The following is a 23,552-nucleotide window of genomic DNA, read 5'->3' as shown; positions in this document are numbered from 1 at the left end:
ATAAGTAAATTCGTTATAAAGTTTTAGATGATACGAGAATATTATACGATTGCTTTATAATGAAAGAACAACAATCTAAGTTTTAAACTTTTTGTGGATAAGAAAAAATTGAAAATTTCTCCTGTCATCGGTGTTAAAGATTAGGGAGTCTTTTATCGTATAAATATTAAGTCAGTATTGTTCCCTTTAAAATAAAAATGCATTTTGCTCCGGAAAAAAAATTATTTGAATTTTGTCGATAGAAATTCCCTAATTATAGCAGCAAAAAGTTTTAAATTTCTAATCAAACTTTCCCTCATTATAATTTTGTGTAAATAATAATTATTAATAATATAAATGATTATTGAAAGGAATTAATTGAGAATGTCCAATTTTAATGAATTAACTGTTTACACAATCAGATTAATAATTTTTTTCATAATTTACAAATGGAGAAAAAGTCTTTACAGTTTAAAAGTGAAGAGAAAAATATAGTTGAGATTAAATTTATAAAGTAAGCACAACCCGATGGAGATCGAAGAAATGGCATTAAAATCGAAAATTCAAAAGAAAAAGAATCACGTTTTAGTGTACAGCGAGCAGTAAACAAAAATCTAAAACTAACTTTTGATCTAATGATCAGATGTTTACGTTCTAGGACTCAATCTTAATGGATCGAGTGGGTGAATTCAAATATGCCGCTCAATTATAGCAGACAATATATTTTAAGTTCGGAAATCAGACACTAAACTTTGACAGACTTAAACTTCAACTTTTTTCTTAGAGCCTATTGCTTATTGCTTCCCATTTGCTGATGGAAAAAAACATGTCCTACCTATGCAGTTATTAGCGATCGAAATGGACTACAGGTGGAGTAGAGCAGAACTCTCAACCTACGGTAGCACTTCGCATGCTTTCCGTGTGTAAAGTCACAGAAGAAGGAAGAACATTAGTTTCCATCTTAATTTTCATATAGATTAAAATATTTCAAGTTGGGAAACTATAGGAACTGAAAACTATATTAAACACTATTCTAAAAACAAGCATCATGGAAATTTCAAAACATATTTTTATTAATTAAATACGAAAAATATAATGAAAAAGGAAAATCTCGCAGTACATTCCTATACAATTGAGAAGAGGAGGAGAGGGAAGTGAGAAGGGCCAAAGGCATGGAAGCGGTCTTCTCCCTAGATGGTGCATTCGAGCTTTGCTTTATGAGTTTCTGTAAAACTGTTTGCGAATTTTAATGTTGGAAGTAATATGATTCAGAAAAGTATGGAATGTAAAGTTTAAATAGTCCTTTCATATTAAATCAGTAAATTTAGTCGTGCGATTTCACAGCCATTAGGTTTTAACTCTAATAAGAAGATACATGTTTTTTTCCTGCTTATTTACAAAAAATTTTCGATATGCTTTGGATGTTCTTTCCATAAAAGAAAGAGATTCCATTTTGTTTTCGCTTGCATTAGAAAGAATATCAAACATTTTCCCCTTTTAAATTTAATAAGCCACAATAAAAAAGGAATGTTAGAATGCTGCGCTGAAGACATCTCCAGTCCAACATGTGATCGTGTAGTTCTGCTAGCAGGCATTCGTTTTAATGACAACGCCACCTACAGTTCTTTGCGATTAATATAAAAAAGGCGACAAGTACTAATGAAAATCTTTAATTTTCGCTGATGGCACTGTTCAGATTTTATAATGATAAAGTAAGCAGTCGGAAGCGTATCAATTATTAATCAACCTAACTTAAAACTGAAGACTGCAAAAGGTAGAACAAAGTTGTCGATTTTTGTTTGTAAACTTCAATTCGTAAGTATTGTTTTAAGTTTAAAGTAACATTTCTATGAATATTTTAACGTTTCAACTATTTTTATATACTAGTTGTGTTGCTAGAGCTGAGGTCATTATTCATTCAAAGCTTTTGGTACCGTTGGAATTATACAATGAATCCAGGTTGTTATTTAGTGATTTGTTATCATTTGCGTTTTAGAGCAATACAACTTATAAGTTATCACTCCCTATCGAAGGTGAAACAGCAAGCTTGTTTCCTAAAAGCAAATACCAAGTACTGGCTTGCATTCAGTATTGCACAGCCAGAGTTATGGTAACTAAGTTTCATTATTTGAAGCAGAGTTGGTACGATTTTGGTTACAATAGTATAATGATGATTGTTACATTCTGCCCAAAACTCATCTGCCAAATGTCCAAAACTCTAACCATAATTAGATTTTGCTGAAGTTTCATTTAAACAATATTTTAAAAAAGATTGAGGTATTAATAAACTATAATGCAAAATTAGTTACTTATTATTAAATAAAACTATCATTAAATGTGGATCTATGTCTTTAAAATATTAACTTAAAAGTACAGTAGAGCGCCGATTATCCGAACTGCTTGGGACCGAACGTGGTTCGGATAATTGGAAAGTAGTTCAAAATCTAGTTTAAATGATTATTATTTATGCGCCAACTTCCCTTCACACTTTTTCCAGGCTTAGGACTGGCAGTACTATCTAAAATAGCTCTGGCGTGTTTAAAAGTTTTTTTTTTTTGAATTTTAAATTTTTTTTTAAAGTTTTTTTTATTTTAAATTTTTTTGGGTCATATTTTAGCTTTTTATAAATTTTTTGTCAATTACTGATTTTACTACATTTATCTTTATTTTCCATTGCCAAAGAAATCCAGCAAAGACTTTTGTTTCAAGGAAGATACTCTTTTTTGAGCAGCCATATCCCTTATTCTTTTTAAATAAATCAACTGAACTGGATCAACATCATTTTGACGTTCTAGCCAATTCATTGCAATATCTAATGCATTGCATGCTTCTATATGAGAAGGTCCACAATCTTGAACTTGGTCACCTACTTCTTCCTCTTCGTTGGTGGAGTTCCGATTTTCATTCAAAATTTCAGTAACAATTTCATCATCATTTAAAATTTGAAATCCTGGGTCATTTTCAGTGTCTCGACACCAGTCTTCGATTTCTTCTGCTGTATAACCTGGCATCTTTTCATCCGGAAATTCTACTGGCTCAGAAACTTCAGTTTCGTTTGTTTTTCTGTTTTAAGAATCTTATTCCAAGATTTTCTAAGTGTCGATGTTTTTACTAAATTCCAGGCATCAGCTATCATCATGCAGCAGTCTTTTAAATCAATAGCTTTGATTGAGTTTCGAAAATCCCCCTCATTTTGTTCATCCGAGAGTAAAATCTTCCTTAAAAGTTGCTTTCTATAAAGACGTTTTAAGGTTTCAATGACACTTTGATCCATCGGCTGAATCAAAGGTGTCACATTGGGTGGCAGGAAAACAACACGAAACATTCCATTCTCCCGATCTAAGAGATCTGGATTTGGATGCGACGGAGCATTGTCCAAGCTGAGTAACACTTTTCCTGTTTTTCCCAAATTCTTTTGATATTTCTTCACATTTGGAATGGAAGTCTTATCATACCACTCAATAAAAATGCTGGTGTTCATCCACGCTTTGTTTTGAGATGCATAAATGACAGGTAGTGTTTTCACATTTTTGAAGGCTCTTGGATTTTTGGATTTTCCAATCATCATTAAAGGTATTCGATGATTTCCAGTGGCATTTGCGCATACGTTAATTGTGATTTTTTCTTTAATTATTTTGTTCCCGGAAACACGCTTTTCATCTCCTGAAGCCAAAGTTCTTCGTGGTAGCGATTTCCAATTCAGTCCACTTTCATCTGCATTGTAAATAAATTCTTCTTCATATCCTTCATTTTCAATAATGCTTTCTAGTTCCTTCACAAAATTTGAAGCGGATTCGGTAGACGCGGAAAGTTTTTCGCCATGAATTTCTAACTCTCGTATTCCATGTCGATGTTTAAAGTTCCATAACCATCCCGAACTAGCCTGAAAAGTATCTTTTCCACCAAATTTCTCATGAAAAAATAAAGCCTTCTCGCATAATAGGTGGCCAGATATTGGTTGACCTAAAGATCTTTTTTGTAGGAACCACAAGTAAAGTGCTTTGTCCACTTCATCGTTGCTTGACTTTTTCATGCATTTTCGATCCAAATTTCCATTGTTTTTGTCCATTACTAGAACATAATTCATAACCGATTCTTCATTTTTTTTTCAATTCCGATACTGTCGATTTTCCTACGCCATATTCTGCCGCTAATTTACTTCCACTTTCTCCATTTTTCAATCGTTTTAAAATTTTCGTTTTATCACTTAAGGAAAGAACGATTCTCTTACGTTTGCATGACATCTTTCTAGATTCTTATGAAAAGCACTTTTCTCAGGTAACTCTACTTTTCAACTGATTGTAATCTTGACAACAGAAAACCCGTTGTCCAATAGTGCATTTCGGAAGTGACGTCATGAAAACATGGTCATTCTACTGGTCATTTTCTAGTTTACATGATGAAACCGAATTCTGTTAATTTCCTCGAAAAGTAACCAGCTGTGAGAAGCGCAATGTAATCACTAATCATTAACCGTAAGTGACAACTACCCACCCCCCAATTGTAGAACTTCAGCACTTATCTATTCATAAACTCCTTCCGCATTCCAACCATTGTTGACTGTCAAAATGAATATCCCATTCTTGAAAGATAATTTTCAGTTGAAGGGGGCTAAAGGGGTATGTGGGTTTAACTGTATAATAATACATGCATGCATGCTACTTTAAGAAAACTGCTGAAAAAGGCTGTAAATTAAATATGATCTTCAGATGTAGTAGATCTTATTTATTCTTCCAAATTTAGAAAAATTATCGATAAGTTAAAAAGTATTCTTAACTCTAAAAAAAAAAAGAATTCGGACATGGTTCGGATAATTGGACGTTCGGATAATAAGGGTTCGGATAATCGGCGCTCTACTGTATTGATATAAAAATAGTTAATATCCTGGTCAAACTAGATATTATAATGAAGATATGCGTAAACAGCTAAGAAAACATCAAAAGATTTTGACAAATAAAAATTTAAGTGGAAAACTTTAATTAAAAACTAAACTCAGTGGCGCGACAGCCCATGGAGGGCCAAGGCAACACCTACGAGAAGTTTTCGCCATCTCAGTTTTCTTGACCTTGGGCTCTGGGGTGCAGGAGCAGATGTTATGTTTCGGTTAGGTGGTCAGCCGAACACAAAGTGTTGTTCCCAAGCTTTATTGATCCACTGAAAGGCTGAGTCAACCTTGCCCGGCCCGAGGATCGAACCCAGGACCTGTGGCACAGGAGTGCAAAGCTCTACCACTCAGTCACCGGGCTTCAAAAACTTTAATTAGATATGCATTTTTACTGAGATTATTTCAGTTTATTGGGTATATATTGACACAAAGATTGTAATTGGCGAATGAACTCTTGAAAATCGAAAAACAAACTTCGTAGATGTTTGCCCTGAGTTAACTACTGGTTATACCCTTCATTCAAATTTCTTCTTGTGTGACTCTTGTTTTCGTTTCTTGTGTGCCACGGCCGAGAAGTGTATGTTTTATGAATTTTGATATTTTAATGCCATGATATTAATAATGGAAGCATAAGGAGTTATCATGATATATGCTATCAAAATATATGCTAATTTTTATACTGCTTTCTGTTCATAATTTTAATTTCAATTTCTTGCAGCTTAAGTGATGTTTTTAAGGAAAAAAGAAAAATTCTATAATTTAACATTCTTAAAACTTCTAAGAGTAATTCAATAAATAAAAATAATATAAGAAGTACATTACAAAATAAATATTCACTCAATTATTTGTTTAAAAAAATTTGCTGTTTATCATCATTGATTTTGCCCTTTAGGGAGCACTTTAAAAGTTAAAGTAAAATGACGTTTAATTTTAAATTATGTAGCTGAATTATATCCTTTGTAGCTGAACTACTTCTTTAAGGGATACATAAATTGCTTAAACCATTTTCAAGACAATTGAAATAATAATATTTATATAACTGTATGACAAGATTAAATTTAGTGTTCCTTACTCTAAAAAATATATAAGAAAATTCTGGAGAAAAGTTGGAAATAATATATTACTAATCGGTAATTTACCATTAGCCAAAAGAAGGATTTTTTGAAAGAAGGTAATAAAATCGAACTATTAAATTTATTTGATCAAAAAATTTTATGTATTTTATATGCATTGGATTCATATAGATTAATTATGAAGCATAACTTATCAATTTTGTTTGATTGTTTTCTTACAGTAATGCATTCAAAAGAATTGATATGCCCACTTTATCCCAGATTGAAATAAAGTGGTTATAGTTCTAAAATTAGTATGTATTTCATTAAAAAAAACATATGTAAATGTTCAATTTAGTTATTTTACAGAAATTGTCTGGTTTTCCATAAAAAACTGCCATATGAAAGCAGAAACTTTCATGGAAACTCATATCTTTAAATAGGCTCGCTGTGTTGTACTATTCTGTTATTTTAGTATTTTAATATGTCTGTTATATTTTTATCCTTCTATTTAAAAAATAAACTGTAAATTAAATTTTGTTTTCAGTGTTAAAATTACAATTTAAAGCTATAATCAAACAAGTAAATTATTTTTTAGTTATTTCATTATGAAATATTGAGCATTAGATATTTTCTAGATTTAACACAGAAGTAAAAAAATATATACCTATTATAAAACACTTAGCATATATACCCACTTTACCCCACTTCAGAAAATAATTCATAATAAAATGAATTTTGAAATTTATTCTTAAATTTCTATGTATATCTGCTCTTTAGCTGTCCCTTTAGGTCTTTGTACAAAAACAATTAGTTTTCGCCACTTCTTAATGATATTAGAAAGTTATCAGTAGTTTAAACAGATAGTTTGTAGGGTGACCCGGTGTAATTCACGATCACTCTGTTTCTGGGGTAAATAATGATCACCTAAGTTTTATTTTAAAAAAATTATTTTTTTTTTTAAATTTAAGACATGGACAAGAATGTTTGTACACTTTACTAAAGTATAACTACATTTACTTAATAATAATTTTTTGTTTAATCTTCCAAAATAAGTATCTTTTAAACTGCTTTCTGTATTTTCCATTTCAAAGATGGGTTTCAAAATGTGCACATTTCTGCAAAGGTCCCCTCCCCCCCCCTTCTCTTAATAAATATTTTGAGTCACTTTCTTTTTCTTTGATATAAAAGTAGTGTAAGCTTTTGTTTAATTGTTTCACATCTACTGTAAACATTATAATTAATTATAGGAAACTATATCAAATGTTGCCCCCTACAGATGGGGTAATTATTGATCACTGGGGTACCTGATCATTGTCATTTCTTCTTATAAATAGTATATAAAATAGCTTATAAATACCTAATTGTCTTTTCTTAAATAACAGTTCATATTTATTAAGTGGAACAACTATAAAATATATTTTAACTGTCATCACAAAATTTGTTTTTAACTGTATACAAGACTGTATTCTGATTTGCCCCATTTCTGGTTTATCTTACCTTGCTTCTATCTTAATTTTATGTGTGTACATCGTTAGAATAATTTTTAAGTTTATAAATTAGCCTAGTATAAATATGGTGAGAAATTATAAGCCTAAAAAGGATACTAAGCTTCTAGAAAACAAAATTAATGAATTTCTTTTAATGATTGAAAATTTCAGTGTGAGAGCTGCTGCCAGAGCTGTTGACATACCTTACATAACTTTACACTTTCCTTTAATGAAGTTAAAAAATCCAGCAAAAGTAACCCATGTGGGAACTCTCTTATATTTCAGAAGAACATGAGAATGAGTTGGCTGATTTCCTAAAATGTATGGCACGATGCAAAGATTTTTGAAAATTTAAAATGTTAATCGATCTTCTTGCTTTTAAATAAATCATTTTATTAGCTGCTTAAACATATCTTTTTGGTTTATTTGTTTGATCTTAATCTCTTATTTGTTAATTACATTTGTATAATTATTTTTAAACAGCCTCTTTACTATAAAAACTGGTGATCAGTAATTACCCCAAAAGTGATCAGGAATTAATTACCCCAGAAATGATCAAGAGATGGGGTAATTCCTGATCACTAAAAATTTAAAATCTTTTAAATTCTAATTAGATTTTCAAACAAAAGAAGGTGGCATTGGACTCATCTCGTATAGCCTCAAACTTCCAGTAAATATTAAAATTCTATTTTGAATAGTTTTTTCACAAAATAGATGTTTGCGTTTTTTGATCAGGAATTACCCCAGGTCACCCTAAATGTTAAACTTTTTATCAGTTTCTAAAACTGAAATAAAGTGCTTACTGCAATCCCAGTAAATGTCTCTAAAAATATTAAATTAATCATCTCAATTTAATACGAGAAAATAGATTTTTTTAAGTGTATGCTCACTTTCTCCACGTACCCTCCTGACCCTATTGAAATAGACTATTATCAATCTCTTATTCATAGTTACAGCCCCAATTGATCTTGCTGTTATTTTTTTAAAAATTTCTGTTACAGATAAAGAAGTATTTTGATCATGAGTTTCACTTTTGGAGCGAATACTGGGCAACAGGCCCAACAGCAAGCATCTAATTTTGCTTTTGGTCAACCTCAGCAACAGAATCAAAATAGAGGTTTTGGTTTTGGATCAACTACTGGATCTACTGGTTTGTTACTTACTTTTCAATTTATATTTTTAAATGTTACAATTATCAAGTCATAGTTCTTTACAAAATATCTATTGCTTTCTGACTTATTGTCTAAAGAATTTTACCTATGTACAGAGTGACAATGCTTAATCACTCAATCCAATAAATTTGACAGTGTAATTGCACTCGTAATTAGATCAGTCTATTTTTGGTATCAGCAATTACTATTTTTTTGACTTGTGTAACTCAGTTACTAATAATCCCGCTAAGTATTTAAAGTATTTAAAATCTTTATTGTGTTGGCTGGCTGACTGCCTCATTTAATTTATGAATATGTTCTTTTTACTGGAATATATTAAAAATATATTAATGAAAAAAGTAATTGGACAACAAAAAAAAACTTCAAATTATATGGGTAATAAAAGTTTTAAATACATTATTAGTGATGTCATGAATAGCGATTTAGCAGAATATTGATTATTAAGGCCAAAAAAAGTCTGCCAAATAACTATATTTATTTATTTCAAATATAAAAATCGTTAATAAATGATATTCTTTATTCTTAAACCCTGAGCCAGAATTTGTTCAACAAAATGCTTTTAATATTAATTGCTAATTTAAGGGGGAAAAAGTGTGTTTTTGCAAAATAAATCTACATCGTATATAATAAAAATTGTAAATAGTAACAGGGAGGAGATTTTCCACTCTTTAGCATACTTCCGCTTTTTTCACTTTTGTTTCTCAAAATTTCAGCCTTTTTATCAAAAACTTCGATTCTCTAAAAATTTAGTTTTTTTTTCTTTTTTAAATATATTACACTTTTTCTGGAAATTCAGTCGCTGATATAAAATAATTATATCTATTTCCGATTTTCAAAGAAAAACAGAAAATTCAATCTATATAGCTGCCAACCCTTCCGCATTTTTACTTATTTTAGCTATTTTCTTCGCTTATACATGCAGAAAATAAGATTTTCCGTATTTTTGCCCGCCAGATAGCTCGTATTTTTTTAATTCAGACGTCTCGCTGCTTCCTGTTTGCATCATGAAAATTATGAATCGTGATTCGTATTTACACGATCTAAAAATTATGCATCTTTATTTGTGTTTTCAAATTTTTGAAATTCAATATAGAGTTTCATATCATATTCACGTGATTTAAAAGCCATATATCGGGATCATATTCTCTCAATTTACAATCAAATATTGCTATACCTATTCATACAATTTTAAAATTAATCATCAGGATTTATAATCACATGGTTTAAAAATCACACTTTTTTGTAAATTTTTGGATATCATAGTTTCTACATATTATTTTTATAATATATATATTCTTGGATTTCCTCTTTTTTTACTCTCCGACTACTCTTATCCCTGTAGTAAACAAAATATGTTTTTTATTCTAGTATTATTAATGTGTATTAGTCATATACTACTATTACTCATAATTTTTTTTTTCTAGTATTATTATTATTCTAATATTTTAGCATTTTGTAGTCGGAAAAACACACTAATTCTTTCCGTTTCAAAAATCAAAGGAAAACTCTTTCTGCAAGAACTCAGTGACGTTCTGCGACAATGTCGCTGTGTTGCCATTATTCTGCCACAGGGTATATCGAGCTATTTAAAAACTACATCAAAATCAATATCAATAATTGCCAAAAATACAATCATATACCAAATGGACTTACTATACTATTGGAGCAAATTGAGTGCGTCAAAAAGTGATTATTTAATTGCACGATTCGAATTTCATGTATTGCTACTGACAAATAATGGGATTTAAAGGCAGGGTAAAAATCAGTAGTACTAGCAAAAACTGCCAAAGCTTAGGGGAAAACGATGAAATCGCCAGCCACCAAAAAATAACAATTATTGTTAGACTTTCAAATTTACATTTAAATATAATTAGATTTTTTTCTATTATAAATAAATTCAATTTTTAACTAACTAAGAATATTAATTTAATGGTATCAAAACCTAAATTAAAAAGCTGATTATTACTTACAGTTTAGAAATGTAACCTGTATTAGCACAATAGACCTAACTATAAAGTAAAATTTCACTCACTTTAAAATTTGTGTACAACTTGGTTTCAGTGCATATTGATTTTTTTCTTACTGATTTATAATTAAATAAAAGATTTTTTAGTTAAGTGGCAAAATTATTTTTGGAAAACGGTCTACATGTTTTGTGTAATCGTTAAAATTTCTGTATGTATTTATTTTTTTTAGGGTTTGGATTTGGAGCTGCAGCCACTACTGCCTCAACTGGATTTTCATTTGGTAATACAGCTCCTGCTACTACAAATACAGGGTTTGCATTTGGAGCTCAAGCATCTGCACCAAATACAGGGTTTTCATTTGGAACACCTGCAACTACTGCTAATTCTGGATTTGCTTTTGGTGCTGCACCCACCTCAACTCCATCATCTAATCTGTTTGGTGCGACAGCTACCACAGCTAGCTCTGGATTTGGATTTGGTGCACCATCTTCAACTACAAGTGCATTTGGTTTTGGAACTGGAACTGCTACTACTACAGCTGCTGGATTTGGATTTGGTACAGGAACAGCTACTACTACAGCTGCCGGATTCGGTTTTGGAACTGGAGCAACTAGTACTACAAATACTGGATTTGGTTTCGGAACTGGGACAGCAACAACTACAAATGCTGGATTTGCCTTTAACACCCCTCAGAGTGGGGGAAGTCTCTCATTTGGCACTCCTACAGCTACAGGAACTGGGCTACCTTTTGGACAAGTTGCTGCCACTACTGCCAGTGGTTTCGCTTTTGGAACGCCAAGTTCTACTGCTACTTCAGCATTAGGGTTTAATTTAGGTGGTGCTGCTCCTACAACCACTGCACCTATTGGTAATACAGCTTTTGGAAATACACAAAATTCAAATGCTTTTGGAGGGTTTGGTGGTGCTACAGTTACAACAGCACCAAACTTATTTGGCAATTTCACTCCCACTGCAAGTTCTGCAATAACACCTTCAACTGGATTTGGTGTCAGTACTGCTACTGTGGCTCCTTTAAGTTTTGGTGCAACCCCTACATCTGCTGCTACAGGAACTGCTATTGGAACTGCAGGCCTAGGATTTGGCACTACACCACAACAGCCTTTAGGATTTAATACCACCTCACAGCAATCTTCAGGATTTAATACCACTTCACAGCAATCTTCAGGATTTAATACCACTTCACAACAATCTTCAGGATTTAGTGCTACACCACAGCAACCTTCAACGGGATTTCAGTTTGCTACTCCTAATAGTACCTCTGCAACTGCAGTTAGTTCCACTGCAGCTGGTACTGGGTTTGCATTCAATCAGCCTCAAACAACTGTGAGTACAGCTAGCCCTTTCCAGTTACCTGGTGCTACATCTACGGCTGCTATGAATTTTGGAGTAAATAATAGCAGTACAACACAATCAGGTAATGAAGTTTTTTATAGTTCAAGTTTTTTTCACAAATGTACATTGTAGACAACTTTTCTTCTCTGCCATAATTTTGTTCTTTGCAATATTTTATTACACAACAAAAAGTTAACTCCAAATTAGTTTTATTCTTTTATTTTTATGTTGCAATAAAAGACTGTCCATCTTTGTTTTCCCTACAATTTTCATTGTATTTGACACTCTAGAGTGTGTAAGCAGAATTTTATAGATGAAAGTTTGCCAAAAAGAACTATCATATTTCGGAATGCAACTTAGGTTTAAGGTCTTGAATAGAAAGTGCAGATAATCTGCTGTTTTGAAAGATTCTATCAAAAGTACCTGTGTTATTTGAAGTGAAACAAACATAAAGTTCAAGTTGTTCGTTTTTATTTGCTAATCACCACAATTATAAGTTAGTGTTTTATGCTAAAATTCACTTACTTACAACTAACCCATGTATTTTTTATTTAAATGTCTTACAAATAAATTAGAAAAAAAATGATCCTCAAAGAAATTATATATACTATGAGGATTAAAAATCAACACCTTGTCTGAGCCAGACATAAACTAAAAAAAGTAAGAAATTAATTAAAAAATCAATAGACCTTCCTATGTTATTTTTTCCAAGGATGTTAATTGATCGCTTTCTCCCATATTCTTTATTTTGTAATTAGAAAATTTATTTTTAAGAAATTTTAAAATAAATTCTGGGCTTGTTGTAAGTTATTGAATTTCTGCATAAAACACTAACTTATTAATGTGATATTAGCAAATACAAACAACTAGCCCATATATTTTATTTTTAAATGTCTCAAAAAAAATCAATAGATCTTCCTATGTTGTTTTAACAGGGGTGTTAATTGATTCCCTTTCTTACATATTCTTTACTGTAATTAACAAAATAATAATGTTATGAAAATTAGGACTTATTTTACATTTTAAACACTTAATGTCGTATGATTTAACATAAAACTTCACATTATGTTTAAGATGTTAAAATGGCACCTAATAATTAATAATTCTGATTTGAAACTTACTATTTTTTAGTTAATATTTTTTTTTCTTTTGAAATTATCTACCAACTTTAATTAAATTTGAAATTAACAACCAACTTTTTCCATTATTTTGTGCATCCTCTGTGTATATATATTTAAAAAAATTAAGATTTTGATTTTTTTTTTATTGAGGTTTAGATAATTTTATATCAAAAGAACAAATTCAAAATTCAGCTCTTAAGGTCTAATGGTTCTTCACAAGTTATAGATGTTTAAAAATTATAAATTTCATTTCTGAAACAAATGATTTTTAAAAGTCGAACTTAGTATTTTCCATCCATTCTGATGGTTATACTTATGATCTAAAAATGTGTTAAATGCAAAAACTTATAATTTTTACCATTAGGGGCTATTATGAATGATGTCACTCTTTCTATATTGTTGATCCTTTCCTTTGTCACAAAAAGTTTCTGCTGCATCATTTCCCTTTTGTCACATATATTGCTACAAAACTTTTGCTGGCAGTTTAGAAAAACACATTATAGAGAATATTTTAAGTATTAATTTTTTATTGACATTTGCAGAGATGATTGTGCTCTGGAAAAAATCCGGATTTCCTGATTTTTCGCTAACCGCAATCTGGAAGTTTCAGGAAATCACCGATCGCATTTATGTATAAAAATTCTTGTATATTTTATTTAAAAATGTTAGAACTAAAATTTATACTTGGCATCTCTTTCATTTGTAAATATTTTTTCTGGTAGAATGATAAATGTGATTAGAGATAAAAGTAAACTTATACATAATTATTAATTTAAATTTTTGCTGCATATAATTTATTAAAAATTTCATGTTGTGAAAATATCAATGATTTAAATTTATAAAGACATAAATTTTTTGAAATGTGTGTCATTAATGATTTTACTCAAGAAATTTTCAGTTTTTTTGAGTTGGGCTCACAATCACTCCTGCAATTGTAAGCATAACAATAATTTGATGTGTACTGATTTTGATGAAAAAAATTAAATAATATATTATTGCAAATTATATAAAAACATTATTTTAACTATAATGTGGGGTGTTACACTGCTTATTTATTACCCCTTCTCAAACTTGTCACAGTTTTACCAACCCTTTTCCCACTCATCTTTTTGGCACATCTTTAACAGATTTGCACAGATCTTTAACATATTATAAATAGTTATTTCTCAATTTCTGATCTGTAAGTGTACTGACTATTAATTATGTTATCTTTAATTAATTAATTTCCACCTATTTAGGAACTACACCTGTTGCTCCTTTAAACTTTTCTGCTAGTGCAGTTGCTGTTACTAAAACTGAAACATCTGGAATGTCATCATTGTTTTCAAGTAAACCAGTGACTTCTGTTGGTAAGAATTCTTTATTTCCCATTCATCATAAATTTTAATTCAGTGTATTGGAAAAATAACTTTTTATTGGATTTAAGCTTTAAAAGATAAAGGCTTTCAATTCATAAAAATCGATGATTTTTATTACATTAATTTTAAGGAAATTTTTTAATAAATAAAATGTTTATAATATTGTTTTAATGTGTAAAACATTTAATTTTATCATTAGTATTTCTTTACTTAGAGAATAAATCAAATTGCTAGAGATAACATGTTATAAAATATATCATATGATTTATTTAAATATCTGATGAAATGTATCCTCCATTACTTGCTATTAATCCTTTATTTGTGTCAGGATGCTGCAATATCTATGTTTCATTGCAAATCTTTTTTTTTTAATTTATTGGTAGAAATTTTTTTGGAAACTGAAAATTTTATTATATGCTTTTAAAATTGACCCTCCTTATGTCTACTTAATTTCATGCTAAACTGTCACATATTTTATTTTACAGCACCTTTGTCTAACCTATCAACAAGCCAGAGTACACCTATCGCCACATCTGCTTTATCAACTTCTTTGCCTAGTGCACCAGCTGCTCCTGGTATATACATTTTAATTAAAATGTTTCTAAGCTTTAAGAATTATTTTACTTGGATATGATTTAACTTTCCATTAAATATAAAGATGCTGTAATTTATTATCAAATTAAATAAGTATTACTTAAAGTAAGATTGAAATTATTTTAATTATTTCAGAGAAGTCATCTAAAACATGTAATCTTAATTGTGACATAATAAATTTTTTTTAAAAATTCACACAACTGAAACTTTATAAATATTTTAATATATTTTTGAATTGTTTTGTGTTAAACTTATAGATTACATCTGTTTCCAGGGTTCATTCTAGACTAAAAAAAGGGCAGGGTGCTAAAAATTGAAAAGGGCACTATACTTTTAAAAAAAAGGGCAGCAAGTTTAAAAAAGGACATTGTATTTTATAAAAAGGGCAAATATCTTACCCTTCTTTGCATAGTTAAAATGAATAATTATATATAAGTTTACTTTTATCACTAATCACAATTATAATTATCAAATGTATAACTACAATTTTCCAAGGAAAAAAGGCTACAGTTTGAATTGAAAAATTTAAAAAAAAATTCAAACGAGGTTTTTTTCCTTTATCTCAATATTTCTTAGTTCACTAAAAATATATTTAAAATTTTACACATACCTTTGAAAGACCTGGGGAAACAACTGAAATTTTTCAGATATGTTTTTCTTTCTCGAGTTGATGATTAGAATAACTATTTTCAGATAAAATATGAATATTAATCTTGAAAATAAACTTATTATGTATCTGGCTCTCCCTTATAAAAAAATAAAATCAACTGCGTTTTTAAGCTTAACTGTTGAAAACGAAGTTCTGAAGTATATACATAAAAAACAATATTTACAAAAAAAATTGCAAAATAAAATTCATACTTCCAGTCATTTTAAATAAAAAATACTGGAAGTTTTATACTTGAATTCAGTCGCAGCAATAATATCAAACTTACACGTTAATGGCAAATGTAGTAATATTTCTTTTAACATTAGTGTTCTAGTTTTTTTTTATCAATAAACCTAATAATATATTTGTTGAAAATTAAAGTCGTTCAATTATTAGAATTCATTTGAAAATAAAAAAAAACTAATACTTTTAAAAAAAGAAAAAATGCCATTTTTATCAAATCGTGCAATACAAAAATTCATTTTAAAGATAAATTATAATAAAAAAAAACTTCAATGCTCGCAGAATGAAAGTAAGAAAAAAATTTGTGTTGAATTAAGTAATATAAATTCAAATTAAATATTTTAATTGAAGAAAACTTATAAGTTTTCAACAAAAACCTAAAATAAAAACAAAACTTATAGTTCAAAATAAAATTCAATACTTATTTGGTAATGTACTTTATTATTTCATTTTATTAATTCTTAGATTTTTTTATATAGTAAACGTTATCTTTTTTTTTTTTTTATCGAAAATGATTACTTAAGCAACAAACAGTGAGCAGTTTAAAAATTCACGTTTTCCACCACTTATGAATTTCTCAGGTTGCTATCATATTGCATTTAAATTAAGGATTTAATGAGCATTTGGCACTTTAGTCAAAAATTTAGTTGGTTAAATGAGCAGTCAAATATTCCTCAGAATATTTCTTTAAAAATATATTTTTCTGAGTTTTTTTTTTTTTTCTTCTTTTGAATTTGTATAGATATGATAAAAAATATAAAATTGTATTTTGACTATATTATAGTATTGTTTATTATAAGAAATAGTTTTAACATAAATTTCAAAAATTTTAAAATCCATGTTTCTGCACATGGCCTGCAAATTTATCTTGTAGAAGGACTAAGGGAAAAAAGAAAGTTGGAAAACTAGATTACTTTATTCTGAACCACAAGTTTTTGAATTACTGCTTTTTTTTTTTAAAAAAAATTTTTTTTTTCAATCAGACAAATCTATTTCGTTATTTTTTCGATACTTCTAATTCTGAGAATTGAGAACGATTTTTTTTTTTTTTTTTCATTTTTGCTTTTTTCTATTCTGCTTCAGAGCATTTCTGTTGACTTAGTTCTTCTTTCTTGACTTTTTCTGCTGCTTTTATTATAACACAGCATTTTAACAGAACGTCTCATACTATTAATTTATTATCACTCTTTCCCTGTACTGTTATATAAATAACTGGAAATATAGAAAACTGATTTTCAGTGTTAAAAGTTTGTTTTAGGAACCAAGAACAATTTGTTTTTTCTGTTTTTCTTTTTATAGGCATTTTTATTATGACACAGCATTTTTTTTCAATGAACGTTATTAATAAACTTTTCTTTAAAAAAAAAATGAAGAAAAAAATTCCTTTTTGCGTGTTGTAATAACATCGTAGTTACAAAATCACGTGGAAAAGTATGGCAATTCAAAAAAAAAAAAAGTAATAATAATTACTTAAATTTCTGCTTAACTCAGCAAGAATAAAGTTTGTCGAATGTGAGATTTAAAATTCGCATGTCGTAATGAAATTATAGGAATTTTTTATAGTACGTGGGAATGCATAGCAATAACTACCGGAAAAAAAAAAAAAAGCTTAAAAGAAGAAAGAAAAGCAAAAAAAAGAAGGAAAAAAATTACTTAGATTTAAGATTAAATTGTCACAAATAAATTGCACCAAAAAGTGTTTATTGAAATTAATAAAAAATTCAGGATTTTCGAAATCACGTTACAAAGTGGAAATAAGTGTTTAACAAAATAATTTATATTTACGATGAATTCGAATTAAAGAAAGCACGTTAAACATACGTTTACTATTGAATCTATTAAAATTGAACGTGTCAAAACGCGATGACTCAAAAGTGCGATTAAAATTTTTTATTGTGATCAGTAGCTCTCGCGGGCCGCAGGTTATGCACCCCTATGATAATTAATTGCAAGGAAAGGGTAAATAAGACTAAAGGAATTTACAGAGCAACAATAAAAAAATAATAGAAAATAAACTTTTTTATAGTTACGAAGTTGTTTAAAAAATTTATACAAATAAATCTGTGTGAAAGCAAAATTAAATCCAAATTAATGAATGTAAGAACATTTTTGAACACAAAAGCGCTACCGAAAGCTAGAAACGCTACCGTTGTTTTTTAACACAAAAACGCAATAAACAGTTAAAATATCCAATACATGAGCATCAATTAAAATGTTAATTATAGGAAAATAAGATTGCAATAAAGTGTTACAATAAAAATAAATTATGCAAAAAAGAAAAACATTAAAAAAGCCATATTTTTAATATCAAATCACCCTAAAAAGAAACTAACAAATCAAAGTACAAGCAAAAAAAAAAATAAAGGATAAAATCGCATATTTTTGTCTGCTAAAAAATAAAATAAATTATCCTAAAATATGAAACAAAGCTGCAAGACAACGAAAAATAAACGGAGAAATTATTAATAAAAAATAAACAAACTAATAAATAAAAGAACTTCTCAAAAACTAAGTCATTCTAAAAAAATTTAATAAAAATACTACCCAATAATCTGCATTGAAGCGAAGTAAAATCGTACTTCATCAATTCATGAACTTTTGCAAGAAGAGAAGGAAAAAAAACCCGAAAAAAAGATAATAAAAATGCACTTAGTCAAGATTTTCTCTTACAAAAAAAAAATTATTATAAATAAGATGGATAAATAGATAAAAAAAGAAGTATAAATTAAGATGTTAAAGAAACGAAATTAATAATAAATAACTAAAAAAAAGAAAATTGCTTTCATGATAAATACTAAATCAGCACAAAAAGTAATACTATATATTTAAAAAAAAAAAAAAAAAAGAAATGTATATAACTTATCTGAAGTGTAAGAGACTAACGCTCGCACTGTTCAATTTTCTTAACCATTGAATGACCATGGAACAGCCTAAGTGATTCTCTATTATAAATCACTGTCACTGTACTAATTATGCCCTGCCTAAAGGCGACGCCCCCTGAGTGGAGACTTACCACTGATTTTGCCAATTCAGATTTTTTTTATCTGGGTATGGATGCACCTAATAAAGATCGGTGTGGAAAAAAACTTTTTTTTTCCTTCTTAAATTTCAATTTCGAAAGGGGAAATGTCGCAAATTACGTTATCAAAAACGTACAAGTACGTTACAAGTAAAATTACGTTTTTCTATGACAATTCCATGACTTATCAAGGTTGGCGCGTACGGACCCCGTGATTAAGAGAAATAAAATAAAACAATTAAAGTAAATAAATAAGTTATTAAAAAAGATTCATTTGCGACCGCAGCACTTTTTATTGTATTTAAATTAAATTTTAAGTTTTAAGAAGAATCAAAATAAAAATTTGCTCATTATATTAAAATAAATTCAATTTACAATATTTACGACGCACGATCTTACAAACGCAGAGTTAGTAAAGCGATAACATTGATATTAAGAATAAATAAATAAAAAGCTGAAAAATATTAAATGAAAAAAGTTTGGTATTTAAATTAATCTATCTAATATTACTATGCATTGTCAAATCATGGTATGTGATATAGATCATAGCCGAAATTGCAATAAGCGCAAAAATAAAGACCAAATTTCTATAATAACGAGAAAAAAATAATTTAAGTAACAGTATAGAAGTGTCATATTTAAATATATGAAAAATACAACATAGAGTTATCGATCGGCTTGGTAATTGTGATAGTGTCGAATCAAACACCTCATTTGAAAAATATCGTCAAACAAACGAGTTACTATTAAAGAAAGAGAACCATTTCTTAATTTATCAATTTATTTAGTTCTATTTAAAATGGGCGGCCAAATTAAAGCTGCATTGTGATCATTCAGAAAAAGAAAAGAAAAAAAAAATTGTGCATAACACATGTTGTATCTTCAAATAAATTTCCTTTTTTAATATTTTTGAGGTACAAGCATACAGCTATAAATAAATTTAATACTTTTAAATAAAGGAAAGTTACGTATTTAAATTTACCGATATAATTACATCACTCGTAATGTCTGTTCAGTTATGAGTAAAAAATTCTAAATGTATGAAAGGGGGGAAAAACGATTAATTGAATTAAATATGCTTCATCTACAAATAAATTGTGTGCTTGATTCAACTTTTATGAGGAGCAGTCATACCTTTGCACACACTAGTAATAACATAAATAAACAAATTAATAAAAAGATCGACTGCTAGGATAAATTCTAATGAAAACAAGAAAGTTAGAGGTTTTATAGCGCTAAACAATATTTTAAGAGTAAAAAAAAAAAAGAACGGATATGTTTATACTCCTGGCAGCGTGCCAACGAAGAATGAGAAAAATATTAAAAAAAAAAAAAAAACGGAATAAAAATTATTGTTTGCTAATATCTTAAAATAACTTGTAATGTAACATAACTTGAAACTTATTATTGTAAGAATTGTATTGCGTCATTGTAAAAAAAAGTTTATTTTAAAATTAGAATTTTTTTTCTTTTTTTTGGATAAAAAAGCTTTTTTATTTCGTAGTTAATTGTCTAAGTCCCTTCACTTTTGAAATCAAAAGTAAAAATTTCTTTCTTCCTTCAAAAGAATAAAGCTGGACAGAGGGGTCCAGAAGCTACATGAGAATGTATCTTTTATCTATATGACCTAGTCTGACCCCTAAAATTGTCTACAGGCCTTGTGAACAAGATTTCTTCCCTTAAAAAATTCTTTCCAGGAAAACTCTTGCCAGGCCTACTGACCGTCATCATAGCAGTATGGTTTCTTAAAATAAGCAATACGTCCATTTCTAAGAAAAAGAAATTTTTCTAAAAAGAGAAAATAGGAACCCACACAGCTGCAGGAGGGGTTGCATTCCCCGAGGAACTTCTTGGAAGATCTCTTATTTAAACTACTAACTTCAAGAGGAAATAGTAAAGAGGGGGGGGGGAGCTTTTCAGAATCTCATTTACCCATAGCTTTTGAGCTAGAGGGAAGACAAGTTGATTACAAGAAAAGTATTACTAAGCGCGGGGGGGGGGGGGGGGGGGGGGAGAGACAGGACAAAGAAATCCTCTCTTACAGGAAAGTGGTATCTTTTTGGAGGGGACACAACAGGGCGCATTTAATTATATCAGGGCAGGATAAAAGGAGTAAAGGGCAATAGGGCGGATATTTTATATCAAAAGGGCATACGGGGCGGGCCGCCCCGTAAACCCCGCTTAGAATGAACCCTGCTGTTTCATTGTCAAAGGCTCTTTTTTATCATCAATTTTGATTAAATTTTTGATAATAGATTGAAATAAACATACCTTATCTTAGACAACTATATTTTGGCTAACCAAATATAGAAAAAGTTCAAATTTTGCTTTTAGACAGTCTGTATAAAAATTTATATTTAAAAAAAAAAAAACCCTCAACAGAGTGCTAATAGTTGTTTAAGAATGCAAAAATTTTATAGTTCTGGCTTCTAACATTACTTTTTTTTACATTATCTATCTCTTAATTAATTATATGTACATAACTAATTATGTGCATGTAATTAGTTATTTGCATGTTAATTAATTGTATATTTTCTAATTTGTTAATATAATTTTATGAAAGCTGTGAACTAAAGAATTTTAACTTAATATTGAACTAATATTTAAATTTCAGCAGAGGGTACAATAAGATATTTGTTTTTTACTAGTATCCATTAAGCAAAGATATACAAATCTCAAGTGTGCAATCACCAAGGCACCTAAAATATTGTGACTAGCATTCAATATTTTAATACAATTTGACTACAAAAAAAGATTTTGAGGAGAAATATTTTTTCTTAACATCTTTTATAATTTTTGTATTAAAAATTTAAAATTTGCTTTAAAATTTTAGACCATTTTTTAGCACTTTATTTTCAAATAACATTGAACTGAAATAATTGTTTTTATCATTTTGTAATTTGATAAGAGCATGGAGCTGTGATGCTACTTTCCATTTCTTAGGGTTCTAGAAATTTTGATGTTTTATTGACTACTAGAAATAGGTATATAACGTTGTTATAATTATTTTAACTATTTTTGGAATTATAGGTTTTTGATACACTTCTAAGCAGTTTCATATATTTATTTACATAATAAAACAATAAATCCCATTTGTCTTATTGAAAACCAGTTTGAAATGTTCACCTCGGTTATAAACCTAAAATTTATTAACTTTTGATTATTTCAGCTCTCTCCTTTGCTCCATCAACTAGTAGCACATTAGCAACTACCACTTCTGGAGGATTTTCATTTCCCACAATGAAAACAACTGCTGCAGCTGCGTCTACTGCTGCACCATCACTGTTTTCTTCAACATCCTTATCCTCAGTACCATCAATGTCTTCTGCAATTACATCAGCTACACTCAATACCACTACAACTGTGTATGTATTGAGTTTCATCTGATTTTATGGTTATAGCATAAATTAAAAAAATTTTAGTTCAAAAAGAATGTAGAAACAAGGCACTGTGTTATGTAGACCTGAAAATCTGAATTTTCAGTTAGTAGCCAATGGCTGGTAGACTCTAGTGACTTAATAGCAACTTCTCCCTCAAACCTAATGTGACTGTGACCGATATTGATAAGTGCTTTTAATTCAATGGCCACTGTTTGCAAACTTGTTCTTGCTAGAATTAAGTTATATTTATTTTTAAGAAAATCCATATTAAAAATTGTTTACAGCTACAATAAGTTAATTCGACAATAAAAATAATGTAAATATGTGATAAAATTTAGATTAAGACACTGACTTTAAAAAAGTTTATTTAATTTGTTTATTTGGGGAGGCAGAATACATTTAATGTGTACATTACAAATTTGAAATATGTGAATTATTAAATAATTCTCCTTGAACATGAAGCTTTCCATCATAAACTGACAGATTCTGAATTATCTCATATTTTTGAATGAAAGTATTGGACATTTTAATGAAAATTCTGTTTCCCCAGGGTCTTTTTCTAATTTGATTTACTTTTTTTTATTAAACGATATTTAAAAAAAGCGATGGGAGAAAGTTAATGGTTGTTTATTTATTTTAAGTTGCCTTTTTTTTTTCCAACTTGATTAGTGATTAATTTCAGGTCTAGTATTATGTCTGAAACAATCTAACTGAAATTTACAAAACATTTCTGACCTTTCTGTTTCATATGGAGATTTTCCAAAAAAAGATTTATCTGAAATATAACACAAGTTTCGAAAATATTCTTTCAAAATATTTTCTATATATAATATGTTACAGGAACTTGATAACACTTTTTATGTTACTTGGCAGGCTTTTTAGTCAAGCCAGGGGTGGGTAGATAATGGCTCACTACCCATATACGGCCAGCCAACATTTTTTGTGATTCTCTAAGACAGTCAAAAAAAAATCGTCTTGAACAGGGGGCATAACACCTGAAAAGGGGCAGCATGAACTTCTTGTTATACAGTCAGAAATTCAGGCTGCTTCTGTCACACTGTAAAAAATTTGTTTGATGCTGTAACACTGGTTGACTTTTACAAATCTTTTTATGGTGAAAACTTTCTAGTGTTAAGAAATTTGCTGTGAAACTGTTTTTAATATTTGCTCCTAATCATATTTGTGTGCAAAATTTTTCACGCTTGAAGATCGAAAAAACTAAAATTAGATGCTCTTGATAGACATTAAATTACAAGCTGTGATAAGGCTCTCAACAAGCAATCTCACGCT

The 23,552-nt window shown here is 29.1% G+C and overlaps 1 protein-coding gene across 1 annotated transcript in view; it reads left to right on the top strand.

Annotated features, from left to right (window-relative positions):
- The first annotated feature begins 1,541 nt into the window (after positions 1-1,541).
- LOC107447244 (uncharacterized) overlaps positions 1,542-23,552 on the top strand; it is a 29,608-nt gene continuing 7,597 nt past the window's right edge. The window contains exons 1-6 of the mRNA XM_016062112.4: positions 1,542-1,794; positions 8,408-8,556; positions 10,775-11,980; positions 14,258-14,368; positions 14,863-14,952; positions 22,052-22,247. Of these exons, the coding sequence (XP_015917598.2) occupies positions 8,427-8,556; positions 10,775-11,980; positions 14,258-14,368; positions 14,863-14,952; positions 22,052-22,247 (1,733 nt within the window). The 5' untranslated portion in view covers positions 1,542-1,794; positions 8,408-8,426. The remainder of the gene's footprint in view (positions 1,795-8,407; positions 8,557-10,774; positions 11,981-14,257; positions 14,369-14,862; positions 14,953-22,051; positions 22,248-23,552) is intronic.

This window comes from Parasteatoda tepidariorum, chromosome 5 (genome assembly GCF_982258835.1).
Source record: "Parasteatoda tepidariorum strain Cologne lab strain chromosome 5, Ptep-v5.0, whole genome shotgun sequence".
Taxonomy (NCBI): Eukaryota; Metazoa; Arthropoda; class Arachnida; order Araneae; family Theridiidae; genus Parasteatoda; species Parasteatoda tepidariorum.
The sequence above is the reverse complement of the archived record's forward strand: the minus strand, read 5'-3'. Positions and strand labels throughout refer to the sequence as shown.